This window comes from Melanotaenia boesemani, chromosome 14 (assembly GCF_017639745.1).
Source record: "Melanotaenia boesemani isolate fMelBoe1 chromosome 14, fMelBoe1.pri, whole genome shotgun sequence".
Taxonomy (NCBI): Eukaryota; Metazoa; Chordata; class Actinopteri; order Atheriniformes; family Melanotaeniidae; genus Melanotaenia; species Melanotaenia boesemani.
In genome coordinates this window covers 25,661,767-25,683,801 of record NC_055695.1, presented here as the reverse complement: position 1 = coordinate 25,683,801, position 22,035 = coordinate 25,661,767, and the positions used below count along the sequence as shown (strand labels likewise).

Genomic DNA, 22,035 nt, shown 5'->3' with positions numbered 1-22,035 from the left:
ACTATAGGCGACGTGTTTTCAGATGCGACCTGTGACACATCTCAGGTCAAATGACTAAAAACAAACCCATCAAAACAATAAAAGTAAAAGTAAAATAAAAAGCCCCTTCTATCGTGAACTCTGCACAAGGCTGTGATTAACCACTGACACATCAGACAGGTGCTTTGTGCTTTTTAGTGGTAAACATGCAGAGACAAAAAAAAGCTGAACAGAGAGACCAATATTAAATAGACCACGGTTTAATGTTGAAGATGAACCCACATAACCAACATCAGTCCCCCTCCAAACTTCAAGTCAGTCATGACAGTAGCTTCTTTATTTACGGCACAATATGGCACTCGTTCAAATGCACTCGCGCATGCATACACCCCCCATCTCCTCCCCACACACACACACACACACTTTTGTTTTATTTAATTTTATAATCCACAAATTTATACTCTGCCATCTTATAATTCTATATAACTACTTAGATAAATATGTACAGGGAAGGATGAAGCTGAGACGATTCGCTGGTCCTTTGAAAGGTTACACCTCAGTTCAAGGAAATAAAACCTTTTTAATGTCAAAATAAATTTAAATTCCTTGTCAATTCAAGGAAGTGTCTGTTCAGTTTCTTGGGTGTAAGCTCCAGATAGCAACATGGCTGCAGTGTCATACGCTGAGTCACCAGTGGCTCATTTTGAATTTTCTCACTTTCTTTAGTTTATCTCTATGAACTCTGTCCTCCTCTTTCAAATCCTATGGAAAAGCACTACCCGAAGGGAGGGTTTGGCACAAATGGGGTACCATCAAAACCAGTAGTCATAGACAAACAGTTCTAACAATGAATGCTGTCCTTAAGTGCAAACAGTCCTGAGAGAAAGTTTATAATTAAAGGTGTCACATTTACAAAATTTTAAGTCCTGTTATTCAAAAACTACTCCAGTCTGGCCAGAGTAACCATGAAGGAGCAAAGGATGAAGGACGCAGTCTTTGGTCCACCTTGTCCATTCATTTACTCACTATGCAGCTCCTTGTCTAGTCACAAGGCTGATTTGCCCCCTGCTTCTCCAGGACAGGGCAGATTGTGTCTAAGGATGCGGGAGGTTCATTCGGTCCTCTATTAGAGCATTGTCTGGGCCTTGTGACTCCATGCACTGCTTCACAGTTGCTATGACTCCAGAAAGACGCCTATCAAGAGCTGCAAGGTGCGGTTCAGCCAGGACAGGGTAAATCGGATCGAATGCGAGAGCTTGCCGCATAGCTGAACTTAGAGCTCCACCTTTCAGCAAGTTTAATCTGTTCCATGTGGACACACGAATCCTGTCAGAGAAAAGAAATGAAATTAAATAGACACAAAATACAATATTACAGAAAATGGCAAATGTAAATAGCAAGAAGTCAGCACAGCTGAGCTGAGCTCCGGTTACAGTTTGACCTTGTTTAACTGGATCACCGTCCTTTTCCCAGATCACATGAAAAGTTATTTACTGAAGTGTGTCTGGTGCCACAATGTTGTGGACTGTAGTCCACATTCAACTCAAGTTACCTGAATGATGATTTTCTTTATGATCCCGTGGTTATAAAATGATGATTTCATTAGAGCAGACAGTCTGAAAAGGCTTTTATTGACCATGAGTTGATAAGTAGTTTCTACGTGTTGCTTTTCAGTCCTCATTTCTGATCTGTGTAGCATCTCACAAGAGAAACAGAAAAATATACCAATACATTCATGCTTTTACTATTTTTAAAAAACAACCCAAAAGAAAGGGACTTAGGAGCATGTGCAGCACACTTAGGCCCTTATTAGTCTAGTTTAGTTGATAGATATGTTTCTATGCAATGTCATCACAGAAAGGTGTGTCTGTGTGGAAACAGGGGGTGGAAAGCAGTGCTCATTCAGGTTTGTTTAGTATAGATGCCAGATGTTGCTACAGATCCCTTTCTTTAAAGCAGGAGAAGATTGTGGATCTACACCAGTAAAAGAGCAGACTGAGGTCCTGAGAGTCCAAAAGGAAGGAAGGTCTCAGCAGGGCTCACTTTGTGTATTAAAACAAATAACACTGATTCCACAGCATAAGAGGTGTCTCTTACAACCACACAGAAGACAAAACTAATCTAAAGATCTGTCTGCACACAGACATAACAAATTTTCAGTGATGTGTATTACACCGTACAATCGCTCACTTCCAAACAAAACAGCAGCTCAGTGGCTGAAACTGATTACGATCTTAGTTTGGTTTGTGCTGTTTCTATCAAAACGGTTGTCAATGATTGCTTGAAATTTTAATAGTTTGTAGATTAACATGAATGAGTTATTGAAGCAGCTTTGCCTTCTACATTTAATTAACTTATTTTTTGTTTAACAATAAACCAGTATATACATGCAGGACTGAGTCAATCTCCTGGTTACGATCTTACAGACTAACACAATAATTTAAACTTTTTCTAATTTCATGAAAAATGTCCTAAATGAAATCTGATCATTTCCAGACTTACATGCAGCACTGATAAAGTGGTGCCAAGATGCTTCGCTCATCCAGAGCAGCGTTCCCAAAGCTGAGCAAAAGAAAAGAAAAGAAAACACACACACACACACAAAATAAATTAATTGAGTCAAATAGGCAACAAATAAGACTTTACATTTAAAGTAAGGCAGAGCCTAACCAGAGCCTCGTCACCAGTTTTTAAGAAATACATGAACAATACTTTGCAAATACAAACATCACACAGAATAATGCAACAGAGTCTACAGAACTCCACTCAGGAAAGGAGCTAAAGCTGAAGAGCTCATCTCTGATCATCATAAAAGGAGAGATGGCTACACCAGCCGCAAACATGTAATCTGACACTGCGCTGAGGAGGATTCACCTTCAGACATTAACATTACAAACTTCTCCTAAACATCAATTAGTATAATTGCCTGCAAAGATAGACACTTGCTTGACATACTGTCCATAAAATAAGTTAAGTTGGCAATATTCTTGCAAATTCACCACAGTAAAATTAGTAAATCTCAAAATTGCTAATGATACAAACACATTAGGACTGATATCAGGTAGTGAAACCATGCTTATTCAGTGTCTCACTACCATTTTATTGGAGGTGGTGGTGGTGGGGGGGGGGGGGGGGGGGGGGGGGGGGGGGGGGTCACACCTAAACAGGCTGGATCTACTATGATTGTAGTAATTTCTGATGTGTATTACAGCTTGCAATTAATCAGATACTATTTACAAGGACATTGCAGAAGTTGAATGTATTTTTTTGTGCCTGGTGTTTTTTTCTCACAGTGTTTTAGTAATTTGTGGAAAATTAGTCTGTGATGAGGTTTTAAAAGGCTGACTTCACAGAAGAGTGTAGCTCTTAAATGATGTTTAAATCATTTAGGCATCATCGTGTCTCATATTCACACTACATGAAGTGATGGGTAGGTGACCTGTTACAGCTACAGAGTTCATGAATACGTTTAAGGTTTTTAAGGAGTTTAAGGTTGCTGAGCTTTAAATCCCTTTTATTTAAAAACATTAAATGTTAAATGGATGAAACTGATTGATGAGTCCAAATAAGACAAACTCCTATACAGTATCATGTTATCACTATAATGTAGATATTGAGTATAGTTTCTATATTATTAGCTATATACTATCTTTAATTCTAAGCACTGGTGTCCGTCATCCCCTGGACCCGCCCTCTCAAAGACGTACACATGGGGGAGACACAGTAACAGCAAGCTTTAATATAAGTTTTATGTTTAGCAACAAAATGCATGTTTAAACATTCAAAATCAATATTACAACTTTTGTTTATTCTGGCTGTCAGTCATGGCTGACTGAGGAAAAAAGGATATAAACAAGCACTTTAGATATTCTTAAAATCTTTACATATAAGATAAAGTTATGAAGACAGGCCACATTGTTCCAGAGCTCTGAGGGATGAAGATGGATTACTCTGCATTAGCTGCAAGATGAAAACTGTGATATGACTATCTGCTGCAAAGAATCAGCAGCGTTTATCTGCACACAGATAAAAATCTCCTTTCGGGTAAAAGTCAAAGATTTGGTTCAGAATTATAAAAACAAAAACATACATACATAAAAATACCTGTGAATAACATGGTTCCTAAATACCAGTTAACCAAAATGCCCCGTTTTGATCATAAAGAAACCAACTTAAAAGAAAAAGACAACTTGCTGTTTTAACTTGATGGGAGTGGGTGTTTACATGAGTCAGGTTTCAGAGTTTCAGTGTTAATAGGTTCAGTTTTTAAAAAAAGATGGGCAAAGTGGAAAATGTCAAGAGAAACTAAACTGAAAATGAAAACAGATGAAAAAGTGTACTTAATTCAAATAATCGCTGCTGATGCATTTTATATATATAAAAAAGGCACAATTCCAGTAAGTCGTCATATCATTTAAATTTATTTTCACATAAATCATTTCACCTGAGAGAGATTTGTTTTTGATTGCCTTTAAATTAAGTTATTGTTTACCTCTTTGCATTGTCGAGCAGGATCAGCATGCTGGCGCCTCCATCGTCCTGGAAGCTCTCGTAATGATGTCGATCGGCATTTCCAATGAGATAGTCAAAAACAGCCGTGTCGATGACATCAAGCAGCCTCGGCCCTGCGTCATATGGGGGCATTTTCTTTACCGCCTCACAGTAACTTTCGTCATATTCCCACCTGGATGAAAATCAAGGAAGTAAAAGCCTGTGAAAGATCAAGATATGCATTTTTGGGAATGGATAAATCTCACCACTACCCCTTAAATTATCTAAATATAAGATCATGCAGGTACAGTCAGATCTTAAGAGTAAAAACAGTCAGAGTCATCAAATAAAATTTCCCCACTTACCATGTCTTCCCTCTGATCTCATGAGCACGATGCTTATACAGCGTGCATTACAGACCTGACCTGAGCAGCATGTGAGGTCTGTCGAATGCATCTAAGTAAAAATCTGACTCATGAAGATCACGCAGTGGGAGCAAATTTTTGTTCACAGAAATTTTCTACACTCAAGCTCAGCGTGAGTGCTGTCTTAATGACACGAAGCTGAATCAAAGTTTTGGCAAAATTCTGCCAAAATTTGCTCCTCAGCTATTTTACAGTCAGCTTTTCTTTAATATTTAATGACCCTCAAGAGTAAGATGTCATGAAGGTGGCAAATCGTATCTGATGATGATGATGCTGCAATGCAATGCAAACTACATGGAAGCAGCCGTGTGCCCAAAGTTCACCTTAATGTATCCTGCAACAGAGGCAGAAACAATGACCCCAACGTGAACGTGAGAGCAGATGGAAAGAGAAACTGGGACATCGAGTCCTGTACAGCTGTGGTAAAAAAAAAAAAATACTGGCAATCTTTACTCATACATCCAGAAACACCATATAAAATTATATTTAACAGCAACAAAACCTCAAAAATGTGAAATGAAAAGAGAAACAGAAAATGTTTGCCTGGATGATTTTTCTGCCTCTGACTAATTCATGACTGTGTATAATGTGTAAAATTAAAAAAAAACAAAAACACAATGTTAAATATTAAGCCAAAATCAGCTGAACTACTGATCCAGCTGCATGACAACACGTTGATGGAGTGTGTTTCAGCTTCATCAGTAGATTGAAAGCCAAGAATGAACACAAATACACATTTGTCCACTATTAGAATGAACTATAATGCAGCAGGAATATAGAAACCTGCCCTGCTTGCTGATTCTAGCTGATTCCCTAAAGAAAAAAAGTATCTGGTGGAATTTTACCTTGTATATTTTTCTTTTCTTTAATTAAACTTCATCTCTATCACAGGTGTTATTTGTATTTGACATTAACATTTACTATGCTGCACTTACTGACACAAAAACATTTCTTAGAGAACTTATTTGTGCAAGAGATAACCATCAGATGTCACTGTCCTGGCTCCTCAGGAAGTGTTTCTCAGAAAAAAGATGTAGGTGGAGCAGCTGTTTTTTTAGATCTGCTGAACTGACTCAAGTCAGAGAATTTTCTTTGACTTCAAAAGTGAACACAACTGCATAGATCTCCCTCAGACTCATGTTCAACACCCACCTGGCCAGTTTCCCTTCTCTGTATGTACGTCCCCATGGGTGTCTGTGTTTTTGCAATGGCCACACATCTGGCAGCCAAAGAGTTAAAGAGCCCTCCATTATTTCTCCCTCTGCACAAGCTGGCTCCGTCTCCCGACAGTAGTAACACTTTCCATAGAAACATGTATTATTACCTGGAGAGAGAGAAAAAAAATAGTACAGATGAAATTAAATTCAAATGGCCATGATGACGTCTTATCAGCAGGGAGAAATGAGAGATCTGAACCGAGCATCACAGCACGTGTAGCAGGGTTAAAAAATATATAACAGCTTACCAAGTGTGATAAAAACTGAACAAAGTGATCTACACACAAACACACATATAATAATTCAAACCATCCCCTGTACTTACACTGTGCTGACATTTTATACATTCATGTACTGTGTAGCTCAGAGGTTTGGACACACCTACCCTATTTATGTTGAATGAATGAGCATGTTTTCTTTGCCCTTGTACTAAATATTAATAATACTTATCTACCATGCCTTTTGGTAGATCAGACCATGATCTGTTTCTTCATACCTCCACCCACATACCCAGTGATCAAGCCAGCTATTAGAATAAGGTCTAAAGGTGCTGAAGATACCCTCTGTGAGGGTGCTTTGAGGCTACAGAGTGGAATGCCCTCTATGAGCCACATGGAGAGGACTTCACTGCTATAGCTGACTATGTGAAAGATTATATTAACGTCTGTGTGGACAGCTACATGAACAGTGAGGGGCTTTCCCAATAACAAGTCCTGGATCCCCAGCAACCTGAACAAGCTGCTCAACATAAATGCCTCAGGGAGGGTGGCTGGGAGTTTTTCATACAACACATCTGACAAAAACAGAGCCTTTTTAAATTCTAGCTACAGAAAATAACCTGCACCCCACCCTTCTCTAACAGAAAAAAAAACCAAAAAAAAAAAAACGTCATCCTCACAAGATCTAAAAGCATGTTCACCCTCTACATGACAGGAAACTGGCCCTATTATAAACAACTGCTGAATCTTTTGTAATTACACAACTCACAAAATGTTAACGATATTCAACTTTTGGGTAAAATTTACAGATAATATAAAAATTTCAAGCTACACTGATCTTTTTTTCATGAAAACGGGACATTTAAGTATGGTCATGGTCATTCTTTCATCCCAATTCATTCAACTTAAACTTAACAACAGTGGTGAGTAGGCCACACCCTAAAAATGTAAATGTCTTATGATGACAAAATATAAACAGTATGATAAAGACTGTTTAATTCTAAGCCGTTATTGAACCAGAACATTTAGTTATTTAATAACTAAACAATAAACCAGGGGTGTGTGTATCCTTGTTTTATGGTACTTGTTACGACCACTTGTTGAACCAGGGGAGATAGGGTCGTCAACAAAACAAATAAGACGAAATATAAAATAATAACAGATATTTATTTACAAACAACAAACGGGTTCAACATAAATCAAGGCATCTAAGGCCATCAAGTACAACAAAAGAAACATAATTAACTCAAGGTGTCCTCAATCGAGGTAAACAATAAACTAAATTAATAAACACAAACTCAAAAGACTCCTATAAACCAAAATACTGCTCTAACAATTAAATCAACAAAAGATGTCTGCTAAACCCAAAATACACAAAGTAAAGAAAGAACGAGCGCAGAATCACAATCAAATCAAGTACTCAAATGTCTAACTAAGGGAAGAAGAATGCTCTTACAAACCGCTAAGCGTCAATCAACCAACCACTACTATTACAAGTCCCAAACTGGCGAACTGTGGGCCTGAAGGAACACAGCTGCCCTGATCACCGTCACCGCCTCCCTTTTAAGGATCGGTACTCCCGCTGGTTGGTCGCCGAGGAGGAAGCAGTGTGTCGGTGCTGTCCTGTAAGATGAGTGGGGCGGGGCTCCCCTGAGCAGGTGGAACCGAGGACATCCAATCACCATACAGGAGGGAACGAAGGTCTCGCAGGCCAGGAGCAGGGTTGCAGATATGCAGCAGACATTCACATACACGTCCAGGCCAGAGGCCAGGGAACGTGACACTCCCCCCCTTAAAATACAAATTCTCCCACGACACTTTCTCAAACTGAAACACAAGAAAACGTCAGCCATATAATCTATACAGGTATTAACAGATTTTCCAGTGTTATCTTCATCCACCTTTTTCATTCACCACATCACTCTTTAATCACCGTCATCACCATTCATTTCAAGACGGGACAAAGCATCAGCACAAACATTCTCACAACCCTTTTTGTGGCGAATTTCCAAGGTGTATTCTTGGACTATGAGGGCCCACCGCATAAGTCTTTGATTTTGATTATACATTCGGGATAAGAATGTTAACGGGTTGTGATCCGTATATACTATGGTCGGCGCAGACGAGGAGCCCACATATACGGCAAAATGCTGCAGAGCCAGCAACAGTGACAATGTTTCCTTCTCGATGGTGGAATAATGCATTTGGGCCCGGTTGAACTTCCGCGAGTAGAACCCAACGGGGTGATCAATTCCATTGTGATCTGATTGCAGAAGAACAGCTCCCGCTCCCACAGCACTTGCATCGATTTCAAGCGTAAATGGTTGTGTGAGATCCGGGGCAGCGAGCACTGGAGCATGTCTGAGAAGCGCCTTCGCACTAGCGAACGCGTGTTGGCACTCATCGGTCCACTTAAATGTTTGTTTCGGACTAACTAACGCAGTCAAGGGCGCAACAACCGTAGCGAAATTCCTGCAAAAGTTTCTATAATACCCCGCCATACCCAAGAAACGGCGGAGCGATTTCCTATCTACCGGTCGTGGGAATCTGTCAATGACGTCTATTTTTGCTTCAAAAGGACGCACCTTTCCTTGTCCAACTTGTCTCCCAAGATAGGAAACAGTGGCTTTCCCGAACTCGCACTTAGCGAGGTTTAAGGTTAGATTGGCTTTCTCTAATCGCGTAAATACTTCTCCTAACGCTGACAGATGTGCTTCCCAGGTATCCGAAAACACTACCACATCATCCAGATAGGCAGTACAGTAGGGAAGATCAGAAAACAGGGTGTTGACTAGACGTTGAAATGTTGCCGGTGCATTGCACATTCCAAATGCCATTACCGTGTACTGCAGAAAACTGTCAGGTGTTACAAACGCGGAAATTTCCGAAGCTCTATCTGTCAAAGGGACTTGCCAATAGCCCTTTAACAGATCTAGCTTGGTTACAAACAGAGCAGATCCGATGGCGTCTACACAGTCATCCACTCTCGGCATCGGATATGCATCCATTACCGTGAGGGCATTTACTTTTCTATAATCCGTGATAAACCGAGGGGATCCATCCGGTTTACTCTCGATGAGGCAAGGCGAACTCCATGGACTTTTACTGTGACGAGCAAAGCCATGTTGTACCAAATAATCGGTTTCCTGAGCCATCAAGTGTCGTTTCGGAACACTACACCTGTAGGGATGCTGTTTAGTAGGCCTGTTACTTCCTACATCGATGTCATGTGTAATGACACTGGTTCGAGTCGGAATGTCCTGAAATAACTGAGGAAATCTTTGAACTAACGCGAGCAACTCAGGTTTCTGGTCTTGTGAAAGATGGTCTAATGTACGTGGGAGGTGCTGTAACATCTCAGAGTTACATAATCGAGGAGTGAGCTTCGCAGCGAGTGTTTCCGACCACTGACGTTCGATCGGAGCGACTTCCTGGTCTCTTATTATGACACCACACTGTACTTCCGGAATGACAGGATCTGGCAACCTGCTAGTGCGTTCCGCATTAACCGGCACATCACGGGATACATACGCCTTTAACATATTTATGTGACATGTCCTAGTTTTTCGTCTTCTTTCCGGCGTAGCGATTACATAATTCGTTTCTGATAAACGTTTCTTAACTTTATATGGTCCCGAGAATCGCGCTTCCAACGCATTTCCTGCGATTGGAAGTATGGCTAAAACCATATCGCCATCAGTAAAGTGCCGCACTACAGCCTTCCTGTCATAATATCGCTTCATTTTTACTTGAGCGACTTTCAATGCCTCGGATGCTAAACTACGAGCCTTCTTTAGTCTAGCTCGGAAGGAATTCACGTATTCGCATACGTTCGTGTCGGGCGAGAGATCACTATCTAACAGGGTTTCTTTTAAAACCTTCAACGGTCCCCGCAGCGAGTATCCAAATATAAGTTCTGCCGGACTGTATCCAAGTGACTCTTGAGGTGCTTCTCTAGCAGCAAAAACCACAAAAGGGATGCCTTCATCCCAGTTTCTGGTGTTCTCTAAACAATACTTTCTTAACATCGATTTAAGTGTCTGATGCCATCTTTCCAGTGCGCCTTGGCTCTCTGGATGATAGGCTGTACTGGTAACGTGTTTGATTTGCAAGTCTGTTAAGACCTGTTTAAACAGCCTCGAAGTAAAGTTGCTACCCTGATCAGTTTGCACTAATCTCGGCAACCCGAACGTGGAAAAGAATTTCAATAAAGCGTTCGTTACCGCTCTGGCAGTTATCCTGCGCAAAGGTATGGCTTCCGGATATCTGGTGGTAGCACACATCAACGTTAGCAGAAAACAGTTACCTGTTTTAGTTCGTGGCAAAGGTCCTACACAGTCTATAAGTAATCGTTCAAACGGTTCGCTTACTACCGGTATTGGGTGTAATGGGGCACACGGAATCCGCTGATTAGGCTTTCCGGTGATCTGACACCCATGACAGCTCTGAACATAGCGAACTACATCTCTTTTTACACCAGGCCAAAAGAATTGTCTCAACACACGCTTGTAAGTTTTATTTATCCCCATGTGACCGGACCAATGATCATCATGAGCCAACCATAATACGTGCTGTCGGAGCGGCGCTGGAACCACAATCTGTTCACCCACATTCCAGTCCTCTCCCGGAACTGCAACCGGGCACCAACGTCGCATAAGCACGTCATTGCTAATAAAATACCCACTGTTGACTGCAGCTAACTCCTCAGCGCTTACCACCTTCTTGAAACACTGTTGTAGCGTGGGATCCTTCCTCTGCGCCGCACACAGACCTGACCGAGGAAAGGGGCAGCGGAGAAGCGGCAGGGTACAGTCCTTCCGCCTGAGTTTTTACATCAGGACAGGGGGTTCTTTCCTCAGCCTCTCCTTTTCGTTTCCCTTCTTCTGAAAAAGAGTCAGCCAGAAAACTATCAGCCAAATCGACAACCTCATCATCCGAATTTGTGTTTTTACGTGACTGAGCACGGGTTACCACACAGATGGGTGGCTGAACCACAGGGGCATCCATCACCTCCAAAGCGGGTAGGACGCGGCCTCCTGCAAGATCATTTCCTAAGAGAATCGAGACATCATCAATGGGCAACACATCACAGACAGCCATTGGAAAAACGCCACTAACCACATTGGTTTTTATGTGTACCAAATGCACAGGTCGGGGTACATAACCCATCTCCAATCCACGCAGCATGACTCTATACCCTGCGTATGAGTCATCTGAAAAGGGTAGAGCATCTGCTCGAATGAGCGTTTGGGAAGCTCCCGTATCCCGTAACACTTTGACAGTTACTTGATCGTCCACATTCTCAGTTAGCGCCACAATACCATCCGTAATAAACGGAGCAAAACAGGGGTCCAGAGCTTTATCAGCCTCCTTTCCCGTTTTTCTGCTTTTTACAAATCCCACTCCTTTTCTTTTCGGAGGTGATTGTCCTTGTTTATTTCTCAGTTTCAGGCAGTTGCTTATCAAATGCCCTGGTCTATGACAATAATAACACTCACGTTCATCCTGAACGCGAAGGTTAACCGATTTCATATGTCTTCCCGCCGGGGTTTCACCAACCGGCTTAAACACAGTCTTATGTGTCAGTACGTACTCATCAGCTATGACGGCTGCCGCCGACAACGTACTCACACGCTGTTCATTCAAATAAACTACCACGCTTTCTGGTAGTTGCTTCTTAAATTCTTCTAATAGAATTAACTCTCGGAACGTCTCCAACCTGCTTACACCAGCAGAGGAGCACCAACGGTCCAATAGACCACTCTTTTCGCGTGCAAACTCTACAAAAGTTTGGGACTGCTTTTTCTGATAATTTCTGAATTGTTGGCGATAGGCTTCAGGTACTAGTTCATAAGCTTTTAGAACCGCCGCCTTCACCTTGTCGTAGCGCTGGCTGTCCAAAAGAGGGAGCGCTGCTACTACCTCTTGAGCCTTCCCTTTCAGTCTGCACTGCACAAGCAGGGCCCACCATTCCTGAGGCCACCGCAAAGTTATGGCTATTTTCTCAAAAGCTGCAAAGTAGCAGTCAACCTCGCCATCCCCAAAAGCAGGAACAAAGGGAATAAATTTGGAAATGTCAAAGGGGTGAGAGAGGTCTGAGCCACCCGACGAGCCTGTAGGGACATCAGGGGCGGTTAAAGTGGACTGGGACTGAGCTTCCAGCTCTAGACGGCGTATTCGAACCTGCGTATCAGCCTCGATCTCCATACGGCGGATCTCGAGCTGCATCTTGTGCTGATGTTCCAGCCGTAGCCTTTCTAGTTGTACCCTCAACCTGGCATCAAGCCGGGAGGAAACTGAGCTACTTTCTAAGATGAGCGGATCAAACCTGGGGAGAGTGACAGGTGGAGTCTTCCTATCCTCACCTTCCGGAGTTGATTCCTCACCACCAGCTGTGCCCAATTGACACTCGAGCTCAGCGTTGCTAGGTCCCGCCTCCTCAGACGGACCAGCCTCCGCAGGCAAACAGGCAGAGTCAGCCACAACACCACGCAGAACGCCTCTTTCGACTAGTCCAGCCACAACCAACTCCCTCAATTCACGCTTCAACATTTTTTTACCAACAGGGATGTCATAACAATCAGCCAGGACAGTCAAATCATCTTTCCTGCACTGTTTTACACGATCTAGGGTCGGATCCTCCTTAAATTCCTCTAGTTCAAACGGAGCCATATTGAAGTCAGCCACGTACTTCCGCAGTGCAGAATCCACTAAACTAACAATTGCGAGTATGCGCTCGCCCACACATATACACAAAACAAAAAATCTCCCGGACGAGCCCCCACTTTGTTACGACCACTTGTTGAACCAGGGGAGATAGGGTCGTCAACAAAACAAATAAGACGAAATATAAAATAATAACAGATATTTATTTACAAACAACAAACGGGTTCAACATAAATCAAGGCATCTAAGGCCATCAAGTACAACAAAAGAAACATAATTAACTCAAGGTGTCCTCAATCGAGGTAAACAATAAACTAAATTAATAAACACAAACTCAAAAGACTCCTATAAACCAAAATACTGCTCTAACAATTAATCAACAAAAGATGTCTGCTAAACCCAAAATACACAAAGTAAAGAAAGAACGAGCGCAGAATCACAATCAAATCAAGTACTCAAATGTCTAACTAAGGGAAGAAGAATGCTCTTACAAACCGCTAAGCGTCAATCAACCAACCACTACTATTACAAGTCCCAAACTGGCGAACTGTGGGCCTGAAGGAACACAGCTGCCCTGATCACCGTCACCGCCTCCCTTTTAAGGATCGGTACTCCCGCTGGTTGGTCGCCGAGGAGGAAGCAGTGTGTCGGTGCTGTCCTGTAAGATGAGTGGGGCGGGGCTCCCCTGAGCAGGTGGAACCGAGGACATCCAATCACCATACAGGAGGGAACGAAGGTCTCGCAGGCCAGGAGCAGGGTTGCAGATATGCAGCAGACATTCACATACACGTCCAGGCCAGAGGCCAGGGAACGTGACAGTACTTTATAAACATATCATTGAAAATGTGCATTCAAAAGACTACTTTAAGTTTACCTAGAAAGGTTACAGCACATTTAAATAGACGATGCCACACAAAAAGCAGAATGCCCTAACCTTTTGAGTGTATATTAAACATTTAGAGATTTTTTTTATTCCCGCAAACTATTAACATCTCTACAATTTTACTCCCACACATACACACATCATCTCAGGGGAAAGTATTTAGTTATTTGGTTTTAAGTACTTATTTGTAAAAGGTTGAAGAGTGAGTGTTTTTTACTGAGCTGCCAGACAATTTGAATTTCCCTTCAGGGATTAATGAACATACATCCATCCATCGGCAAATCATTAAATAAATAATGAACAAAACAAAAAGAAACAGTTTAAACAGTTAAATTCCTTCCTCTGGCAAAAACTTGGAAGCATCAATAAAAAGATGCAACACAGCCCTACAGAGGCAAAGAATGACGCTAGGGCTGGAAGACGAGGTTTTTAACAGCTCTTGGTGTAAGCAGTAAGACTCACAGTATCCTTTACAACCTAAAACCTGCTACAAGGAGCCACAGTCTGTCCGAACTGGATGAGTTTTTACAGGAGGCATCACGTGCAGTACAGGCATAATTACATAAATACATTTCAACATAAGTTTTTTTTAGTTTTTTTCAGATTTAGTCTTTTACCAAATACACAATAATTTTCTTTGATTTCTCTCTCTCGCTTTAGAAGATGTAGAAAGGCCACATTAAGCCAGGTCTGCTCAGCAGCATTAATCAGAACTTCTTAGAGGACAACAAGCTCTTTATACCCAAACTGCAGGTTAAACTAGTTGGTGTAGCCATTTATCCTTTACAAGCATTCCTTCATTTGTTTGGAATAAAAATAAACTAGGTGAATTTAATAAAACTTCATTTTTCGGTTTGTTAAACGTTTTTCTAATTCTTCATGTGTTTAGAATATAATGGAATCTGAGTTTGTACTGGAATTCAATTAATCCAGTAAAAGCAGATGTATACTGCTCTCTTGTGGGTAGACTGTACTCTTTGTTTATTGTTTGCTTAACTTTTTTGTTTTTATACCAATGAAACAATAAGCAAGTGTATGCAATAGTTTATCCAACTTTTTATTTATCTAAAGTCTTAAAAAAGAAAAAAAACCTGCTTGATGACGCTGACACTGCAGATCTTCTTGGCATCAACTTAACTTCCCTCTTCATAGATCATAGAGATAGCCTGTAATATTTATTTTATTTCCTGCACAAAACAAATAATCTTGATCAGCTTGTACACTGTATGTAGGTTAAAGCAGCAGCATGAGTGTGGTTAAAACTTGCTAGCAGTACGACTTTTTCTAAGTATTTCATGCTTTCTCTGACCGTTAATGGATGATTGTGGTATGGACTAAGCCTAGTTTTACCCAAGTCTGCCCCACATTAACCTTAACCCTGCTTTAATTTGTTGACATAATTTTCTAATAAATTCTGACATGCTGAAGAAGCTGCAACGTGAATACATTAACACAGAACCAATTTACATTTGGTGAACTTTCTATCGTGGAGGTGATCAGTTACATCTTTCTCATCTCAAGAGAAACTAACTGAAAACTTAAACTCAACTTAAGTTCAATAGCATTTCTGAATCTTTAAAGAAACTGAATTTTTACAGTGTTCACACCTCATCACGCCTTTTTTATTAGTCACCTTACAGCCTGATACGAAACTAATTCAGTATTTTCCCCTAATTAATGTACACTCTGTACCCATATGGCAAAAAAAATGTATTTAAAAAAGAAAAATAGAATTTTTAATTTTTCTTAAAGCAACTTTTAAAGCAACAAGATTCCTCATGTAAAAACCTCAGTCGCATCAGAACAATGTTTAACTATAATGTGAGGAATGGTGTGGGATAAACAGGAAAATGTTACCATGAATACACTCAATGTGAACATTTCTCCCTGGAATAAGTGTGTTCTTCTGCACATGCTCACACTAAAAGGAGGTAAGAAGATGCAATGAGTTTCTGTGTTGCTGGCCCATAGGGGAAGGAAAACTGAACTGGTCCGTGACACTTTATTGCTGGAGACCAAAAAAAGGTCTAACGATCATTAATATTTCAAGAGTGCTCCATTCAACTCTCTCACAGAGTTGAACCAAGCTGCAGAGGTCCACTTTCAGTCGACCTTCTTTACAACACCGAGAACAAAACTATGTGCCATCTAGCTGGGAAACAAACGGGAAAAATTACAACAATGTTATTCCACAGATTGGAGGCAGACCCGCTTCATGTAATCATTCAACTTCAGATCTCTATTTAGTATCAGAGTAAACATTTTCATTATATTGGATTTAAATAATATGTCGCCATGTAAACACAGAAAACGATTAAGTATTCAGACGTTCTAGTTTAAAACGCAGCCTCCTGAATTTTTGGACAATTTCTGAGATGTTTGCACACCTTGGCTGAAATTCATCAATGGGAAACTCAATCAATTGAACTGAGTTTAGGGGAAAAATAAACATAAGGTCTCCCAGATGACAATCAGAGCAAAAACAAAGCCAAACCTCAGACTTGCAGACTTCAGAGGCTGATGTGAGTTAAAGAATATTTCTGTTGTACTCAAAGTCTTGAGTACAGCAGAAACTCTCATGAGCTAACATGAGCACACTTCATTTTTCAGTGGAACAAGTTTTAAACAACATGAACTCTTCTTAGATGCGGCTACATGGCCAAACACCAAAGGAAGGTGTAGCGTCCCTGGCTGAACGACGGTCGCTCGCACTAATGTTTCACAATACTTATTTAAGAAAATCTTTGTAGTGAATCATGAACAATGTGAACACGGCGCAAGAGCTACGGAAAAAATATAAAACAGATATTTCTAAGCACACATTGGCTTCTGCATACAATAAAATTCTGCTTCAGTCATGTAAGGAACAATTAGTCTTGTAAGTTTTAGCGTTGCCGCTGTTAATGTTTTACACTAACAAAGCATTATAAACGATGAAGACGTCTTAAATACATTGTGCCTGCTGTCGGCCAGGAGCTAAATATGACTTTGTTGATAATACATGTGCTGTTTTGCTCAGTTCATCCTCTAGCTTGTCTCACCCATTTCTGTTGCAGCATATTTCAAAATAAAAGCATGAATTTCAAAATAAAACAGCTTCTTTTTTTACTAATGCATGTATTACTAATAAAAGGTTAGAAAAATTAAACTTGGCCATTACTAAAAGCCCTTTACAGAGGGGTTCAGTAAGAGAGGTGACTACAAAGCTGGTGATCGGCCAGGATGAACAAACAGGTCCAGACAAGGGGAAACCTGCATGCTGACATCACCACGCAGCTTGGTTTATTCACTCCAAATAGTACCACATTTTTTTCTTTTTTTTTGTCAGTGAGGACAAAAAAAAAAAAGAGTTAAGCGATAACTACCACAGTGGAGAACAAAGATCTTTCGTATATATTTTGTCTGATAAATATTTATTTTTATTTTACACATAGGCCCAAATGAGAATGTATCAACACACGGGACCGGAGTGTTAAATATCTGACAGCTGGAAATGTCACTGGGCCTCTTCTCCTGTGATAGTAATCAGATGAAGTTAAACAGTGAAAGCAGCAGAGGCCTCACCAACAACCACTACATTTCCAAGCAGTACTGCTACATCATTATAATATCTGTTAACTTTCCATGTCTTTGAAAATGCAAGCCCCCAGTTCTTATTAGCCACTTCAAAAGTGCACCCACATGAAATATTACTAATCAGTTACTAATCACTTTCTATGGTTGATAAACTGACCTTTAAATGATAATTTAATGGAGTTTCCCCTCAATAAAAGTAATACTTGCTGTGGAAATAAGGTGTGGGATACATTTTAAAACCATGTCTTTACTGTATCCACTACTGTATTGTACTTACTTCCTTGTTATATTTATTATTAGAATAACCATACAAAGAGAGTATTAAACTTGATCAGCAACTTTAATATGTTCCAACATGATTTCCGTGACTTGACATAATGATAAGACACCACAACACCACACCTTCAGCAAACCAGACTCGACAGGCAACATCCTGGTTACCACGCTCAATGAGACAGTCAAAACAGTGCAACGAATTCAAGAGTGTGAAAAATGGCATTACAACAAGAAAGAAACAGGACAAGTGCATCCAATAAAAAGGAAAATCATTCTTTTAGTAACGCTGCACTCACTCCAGAGAACTGAAAATGCTCACTTCTTACTATACGTTTATTTGCTGAGAGTGTGAGGACAAGGGAAAGGCGGACAGAGACTCACCCTGTGAGAGGAAAGTGCTCAACAGCTGGTCAGTGGCCACAGGCTTGATCTCTGTTCGCAGGTTGACGTATCGACCCACCACCAGAGGTGCTCTCCTGAACCCGAGGATTCTGCAGGGAGGATGATAAGGCAGGACAAGGTACCAGTGGATTATTATACAAGATCAGAGATGTAAAATTAAAGCACAGAACTCGAACAGTGATGCTCACACACCTGTCCAAGTGAAAAGCAGCAACCTCTGCATTGTGTCTGTCGTAACCTGCATATGGTTCTCCCTCAACCACATAGTCTCTGCTGTATCTGAAGTAGGACATGAGAAAAATGAGAAAACCAAATCTCTCTTTAAAGCAGAAAATTGGAATGCTTAATCTCACTTTTTACAAGTCTGACCTCTTGGGTTTGAAGACAACTTTCTGTCCTCCATCTAACACCAGCAAGGCTTTGAGTTGTGTGCCCTTATAACCTACGTCTGCACGTTCTATCCTGGCGGTGCTCAGGGCGGTGAGCACAGCAGCCAGTTCAGGGGTCTCCTCGGGGTACACCTCTCTGGGGCCCACCCACTGGCTTGCTATCTCCCAAGGAGATTGGAGGGTGTGGGTGAGGCGAGCACCTCGAGGCAGAGAAAGGCCAGCTTCCATCTGTCAGGATGAGAGCAAAACCAAAGGTAGTTGTTGAACTGATAAAAAAAATACTTATGAATGTGCTTAAGCACTGTTGTGTGCATCCTGGTGTCCCTTCCAAGTACACACGTTTTTAATATATTTGTTTTCAGCCACAGCTAAAAGCTGTGTAGTGGACTTGCATGTTTACCTTACGAAACGCTCGGAGATCCCGTCGGCTTGCAGCAGATCCTTCACCACCGTCCAGCAGGAAGATCTTGGCCAGGCCCAGCAGGAGGAGCACGGCACACAGCAACACCATGCGCTGTTTGAGCTTCATCTCCACACTGACCGGCCCTGAACTCTTCCTCACCCGATATTGTGTGTGTCTCGCAGTTAATCCCCCCCCCCCCCTCACCCTTGATACATGGCCCCTGCAGTGGACAATCTCCCACCCTCTTGCCTGCACTGCAGCTCAAACTCCTCTACCAAACGATGATTTGCTGCTGCTTCCCTGGAGCTGCAATGTGGGTAACTTGCTGTCACCTGCAGGATTAAAGAGAGAGGAAATTAAATAAATTAAATTAAATGTAAACAAATGAATAAATAGGACATACTGTCAATATTATGTATGGAGAATACAGATTGATTAGCTAGCCCTCTGCTTTGTTTTGCCCCCTGAGGGTAGGGGACAACCCAGTTCTGCAGCTAAACTGAAAGCTCCCCAGCATACAACCCCATTTCCAAAAAAAGTTAGGACACTATGGTCAATACAAGATAAAACACACAATTTAAATAATTTAAATTGTTTTCCAATTATTTAAACCCTATACTTGATATTTAAAAGAACAACAAAACAACACTAATACAATCTGGATTTAAAAACAATTATACACTCATATTGAATTTGATGCAACATATACAAAACTAGTCAGGTCAACAGGCAACTGGAAAACTGTGTCCTGGTAATAAATAAATAAAACTTGTTTGGCTGCAGATCAATAACATGCTGGAATATAAAAAGGGTGAGGCTTTCAAAAGTGAAATAGGGAGGGATGATGGCAGAAGTACAAGTCAGAAAAAGGAATGTCAGTCAACTGACGTTTGTCACTACAACAACTGTCAGCTAAAAACTCTACTTATGCAAACAAGACCCAGAAACACAGCCCTCTTTCTCTGAAACCAAGCTCTTTAAAAATGAACTGGGGCCAAGTGGAAAACTATCCTGTGGTCTGAAATTCCTTCTGGAAATCACACAGACACAGTCCTGCAGGCTGAAGAGGAGTGGGACCATCTGGCTTGTTGTGAGAGCACACTTAAAAAGCCAGCATCCACAGTGGTATGATCATGAATTAGCAAATGTGGCATGTTACACTGCACATATGTGTAAGACTATTGCTGCTACATAATATATGCAGGTTTTGGAGCAAAATATATAAATGTCAAGATTGCATGTTTTACCATCATTCTGGATGTATGATGCCAAGCTGGCCTACCTGCAGTGGAGCATTATCATTCACTGAAAACATCTAGAGCATCGCTGACTTATGAATATATATATATAAAAAAAGAAAAAAAGACCCTGAAATTTGAGAAGCTGATATGTTTAATGAAACAAGAACAGAAAACATTTAGGTTTCAAAACCTACACACCTGAGTTTGAAGGATGAATGATATGAATGATTAGCTTGTGTTTCTGTTTCATTTTATGGGGAAATGTGGGGGCCACAATTACAGCTGGTTTAGTCACCATCACCTCCCTCTCTTTAGGTCTCGATTAGAGGAGAAACTCTTGTCTCTATTTGACCCTGCCTGTTTCCAGTGATTAGATGATGAACACACCGTCCTGATTTGGTGCACACAGCACTGTCATTCACAAGACCTGCAAGCGAAAATGGTCTAAATTTCACTGATGTTAATCATATTACAAGAATTAGTCTGCAGCTAAATAGAGGACGGGGCGAAACGTAGGGCGTTATTAGAGAGCAATAGCAGTGAACGGGGACTGGCGCGGTTACCTGACAGTTACCTGGCTGCTGTCATTTACTGAAGTCAGGCTATAATAGCCCGGGGTAATATTGTCAAACTGGGACATAATGATAACAGGAGAGGGATTAGTAAGCTTGACGTTACAAACATCGGTTATTCAAGCTCAACCGACTTGAGTTTAGCCACGCAAGCAACCGTTTCTCCTACACAATTGGTCTTTCATGGTGGTGCTGCTGAAAAGCCAGAGAAAAAAAAAACGGTTGCCCGGCACTGGTCGCGTAAAATATCCTTAAACACATCAAAGCTACTTCCAACAAAGATTACTTCCTTGATACTTACCCCTTCAGGTCACAAAAATCTTTCATGATATGACAACATCTTACTCAACAAAGCTAACTACATAGCAAACTGCTCTACACCTTGCTGTATTAGCTAAAACAGCCCGCTAGCTGCATTTAGCACGTCTGTTGTGTTTACTGCCTGACTTACCTTACGGACATATGCAGTTCATCATACATATATATATGGCAGTTTCCTGTTAAGCCTTGCTATATGAAAGTTAAACAAAATAATGTGTATATCCCAATCCACTCTGTAGCTCCCTTTCCTCCGCCCTTTTCTTCTCTGCCGTGTGTCCACTTCCGAAACACTTCCTTCTGGTGCACGGACTGCAGCTGTCCACCAGGTGGCAGTATTTCACCATGAGCATTACGGCAAGCTGAAGAGCTGTAAACTAAAAGGGTGAAACTAATTTTATAGTATTTTAGTACTTCCCAAAGGAAATTGAATTGCTGCTGTACATTATATGCCAGCATAAAAAAGAAAATACATAAGTTGACTTTGCATTGAAGGAGTCCCATGAAGAGGCCTCTGACTGAAGACACTTATTACATTTTTGGTCACAACAAGTTTACATCTAATTTTAATAGATGTGATTTTATTATAAAAATATTTATTCCTAAGGAAATTTCTTTAAAAAAAGGGTTTTTTTTATCTGAGAAAAAAATATTAAGTATCGCCATTACTTACCTTGTAATATCCTCCCAAAAATGCCTAGGGGTCAAAATGACCCTATCAAATTTCCCTTAAATTAAAGCATATAACTTAAACTGCCAATAAATTCTTTGATACACCTTAAGTCTGACATGAATTAAGTGTAATGAAGACCACAGTAGTGAACAGCCCCCCATTATTTTCAGACTATTGAATGAATAAAAATTATTATAAAAAAAAAAAAAAAAAAATTTCATTTGGAGTCAAAATGACCCGAAAGGAAAACAGGATTAGGCTGCAATTTCAGTGGCTCTCAGTGAATATTACTATTCTGTTAAAATA

At 40.8% G+C, this 22,035-nt stretch overlaps 1 protein-coding gene across 3 annotated transcripts; it reads right to left on the bottom strand.

Annotated features, from left to right (window-relative positions):
• Positions 1-223: 223 nt before the first annotated feature.
• On the bottom strand, positions 224-21,549 carry fam20b (FAM20B glycosaminoglycan xylosylkinase). 3 transcript variants are annotated; one of them, XM_042007020.1, is made up of 9 exons: positions 21,190-21,549; positions 18,923-19,257; positions 18,503-18,750; positions 18,326-18,412; positions 18,113-18,222; positions 6,048-6,219; positions 4,472-4,663; positions 2,482-2,541; positions 224-1,305 (listed from the first exon to the last, which is right to left on the bottom strand). In XM_042007020.1, exons 2-9 carry the CDS (start codon positions 19,049-19,051, stop codon positions 1,074-1,076), a joined length of 1,230 nt encoding a protein of 409 aa, XP_041862954.1. In that variant the 5' UTR covers positions 19,052-19,257; positions 21,190-21,549; the 3' UTR covers positions 224-1,073. The 3 variants fall into 3 exon arrangements, with proteins under 3 accessions (XP_041862954.1, XP_041862957.1, XP_041862955.1); XM_042007023.1 differs by lacking the exon at positions 21,190-21,549 and adding an exon at positions 21,040-21,176; XM_042007021.1 differs by lacking the exon at positions 21,190-21,549 and adding an exon at positions 20,365-21,020.
• Positions 21,550-22,035: the final 486 nt, after the last annotated feature.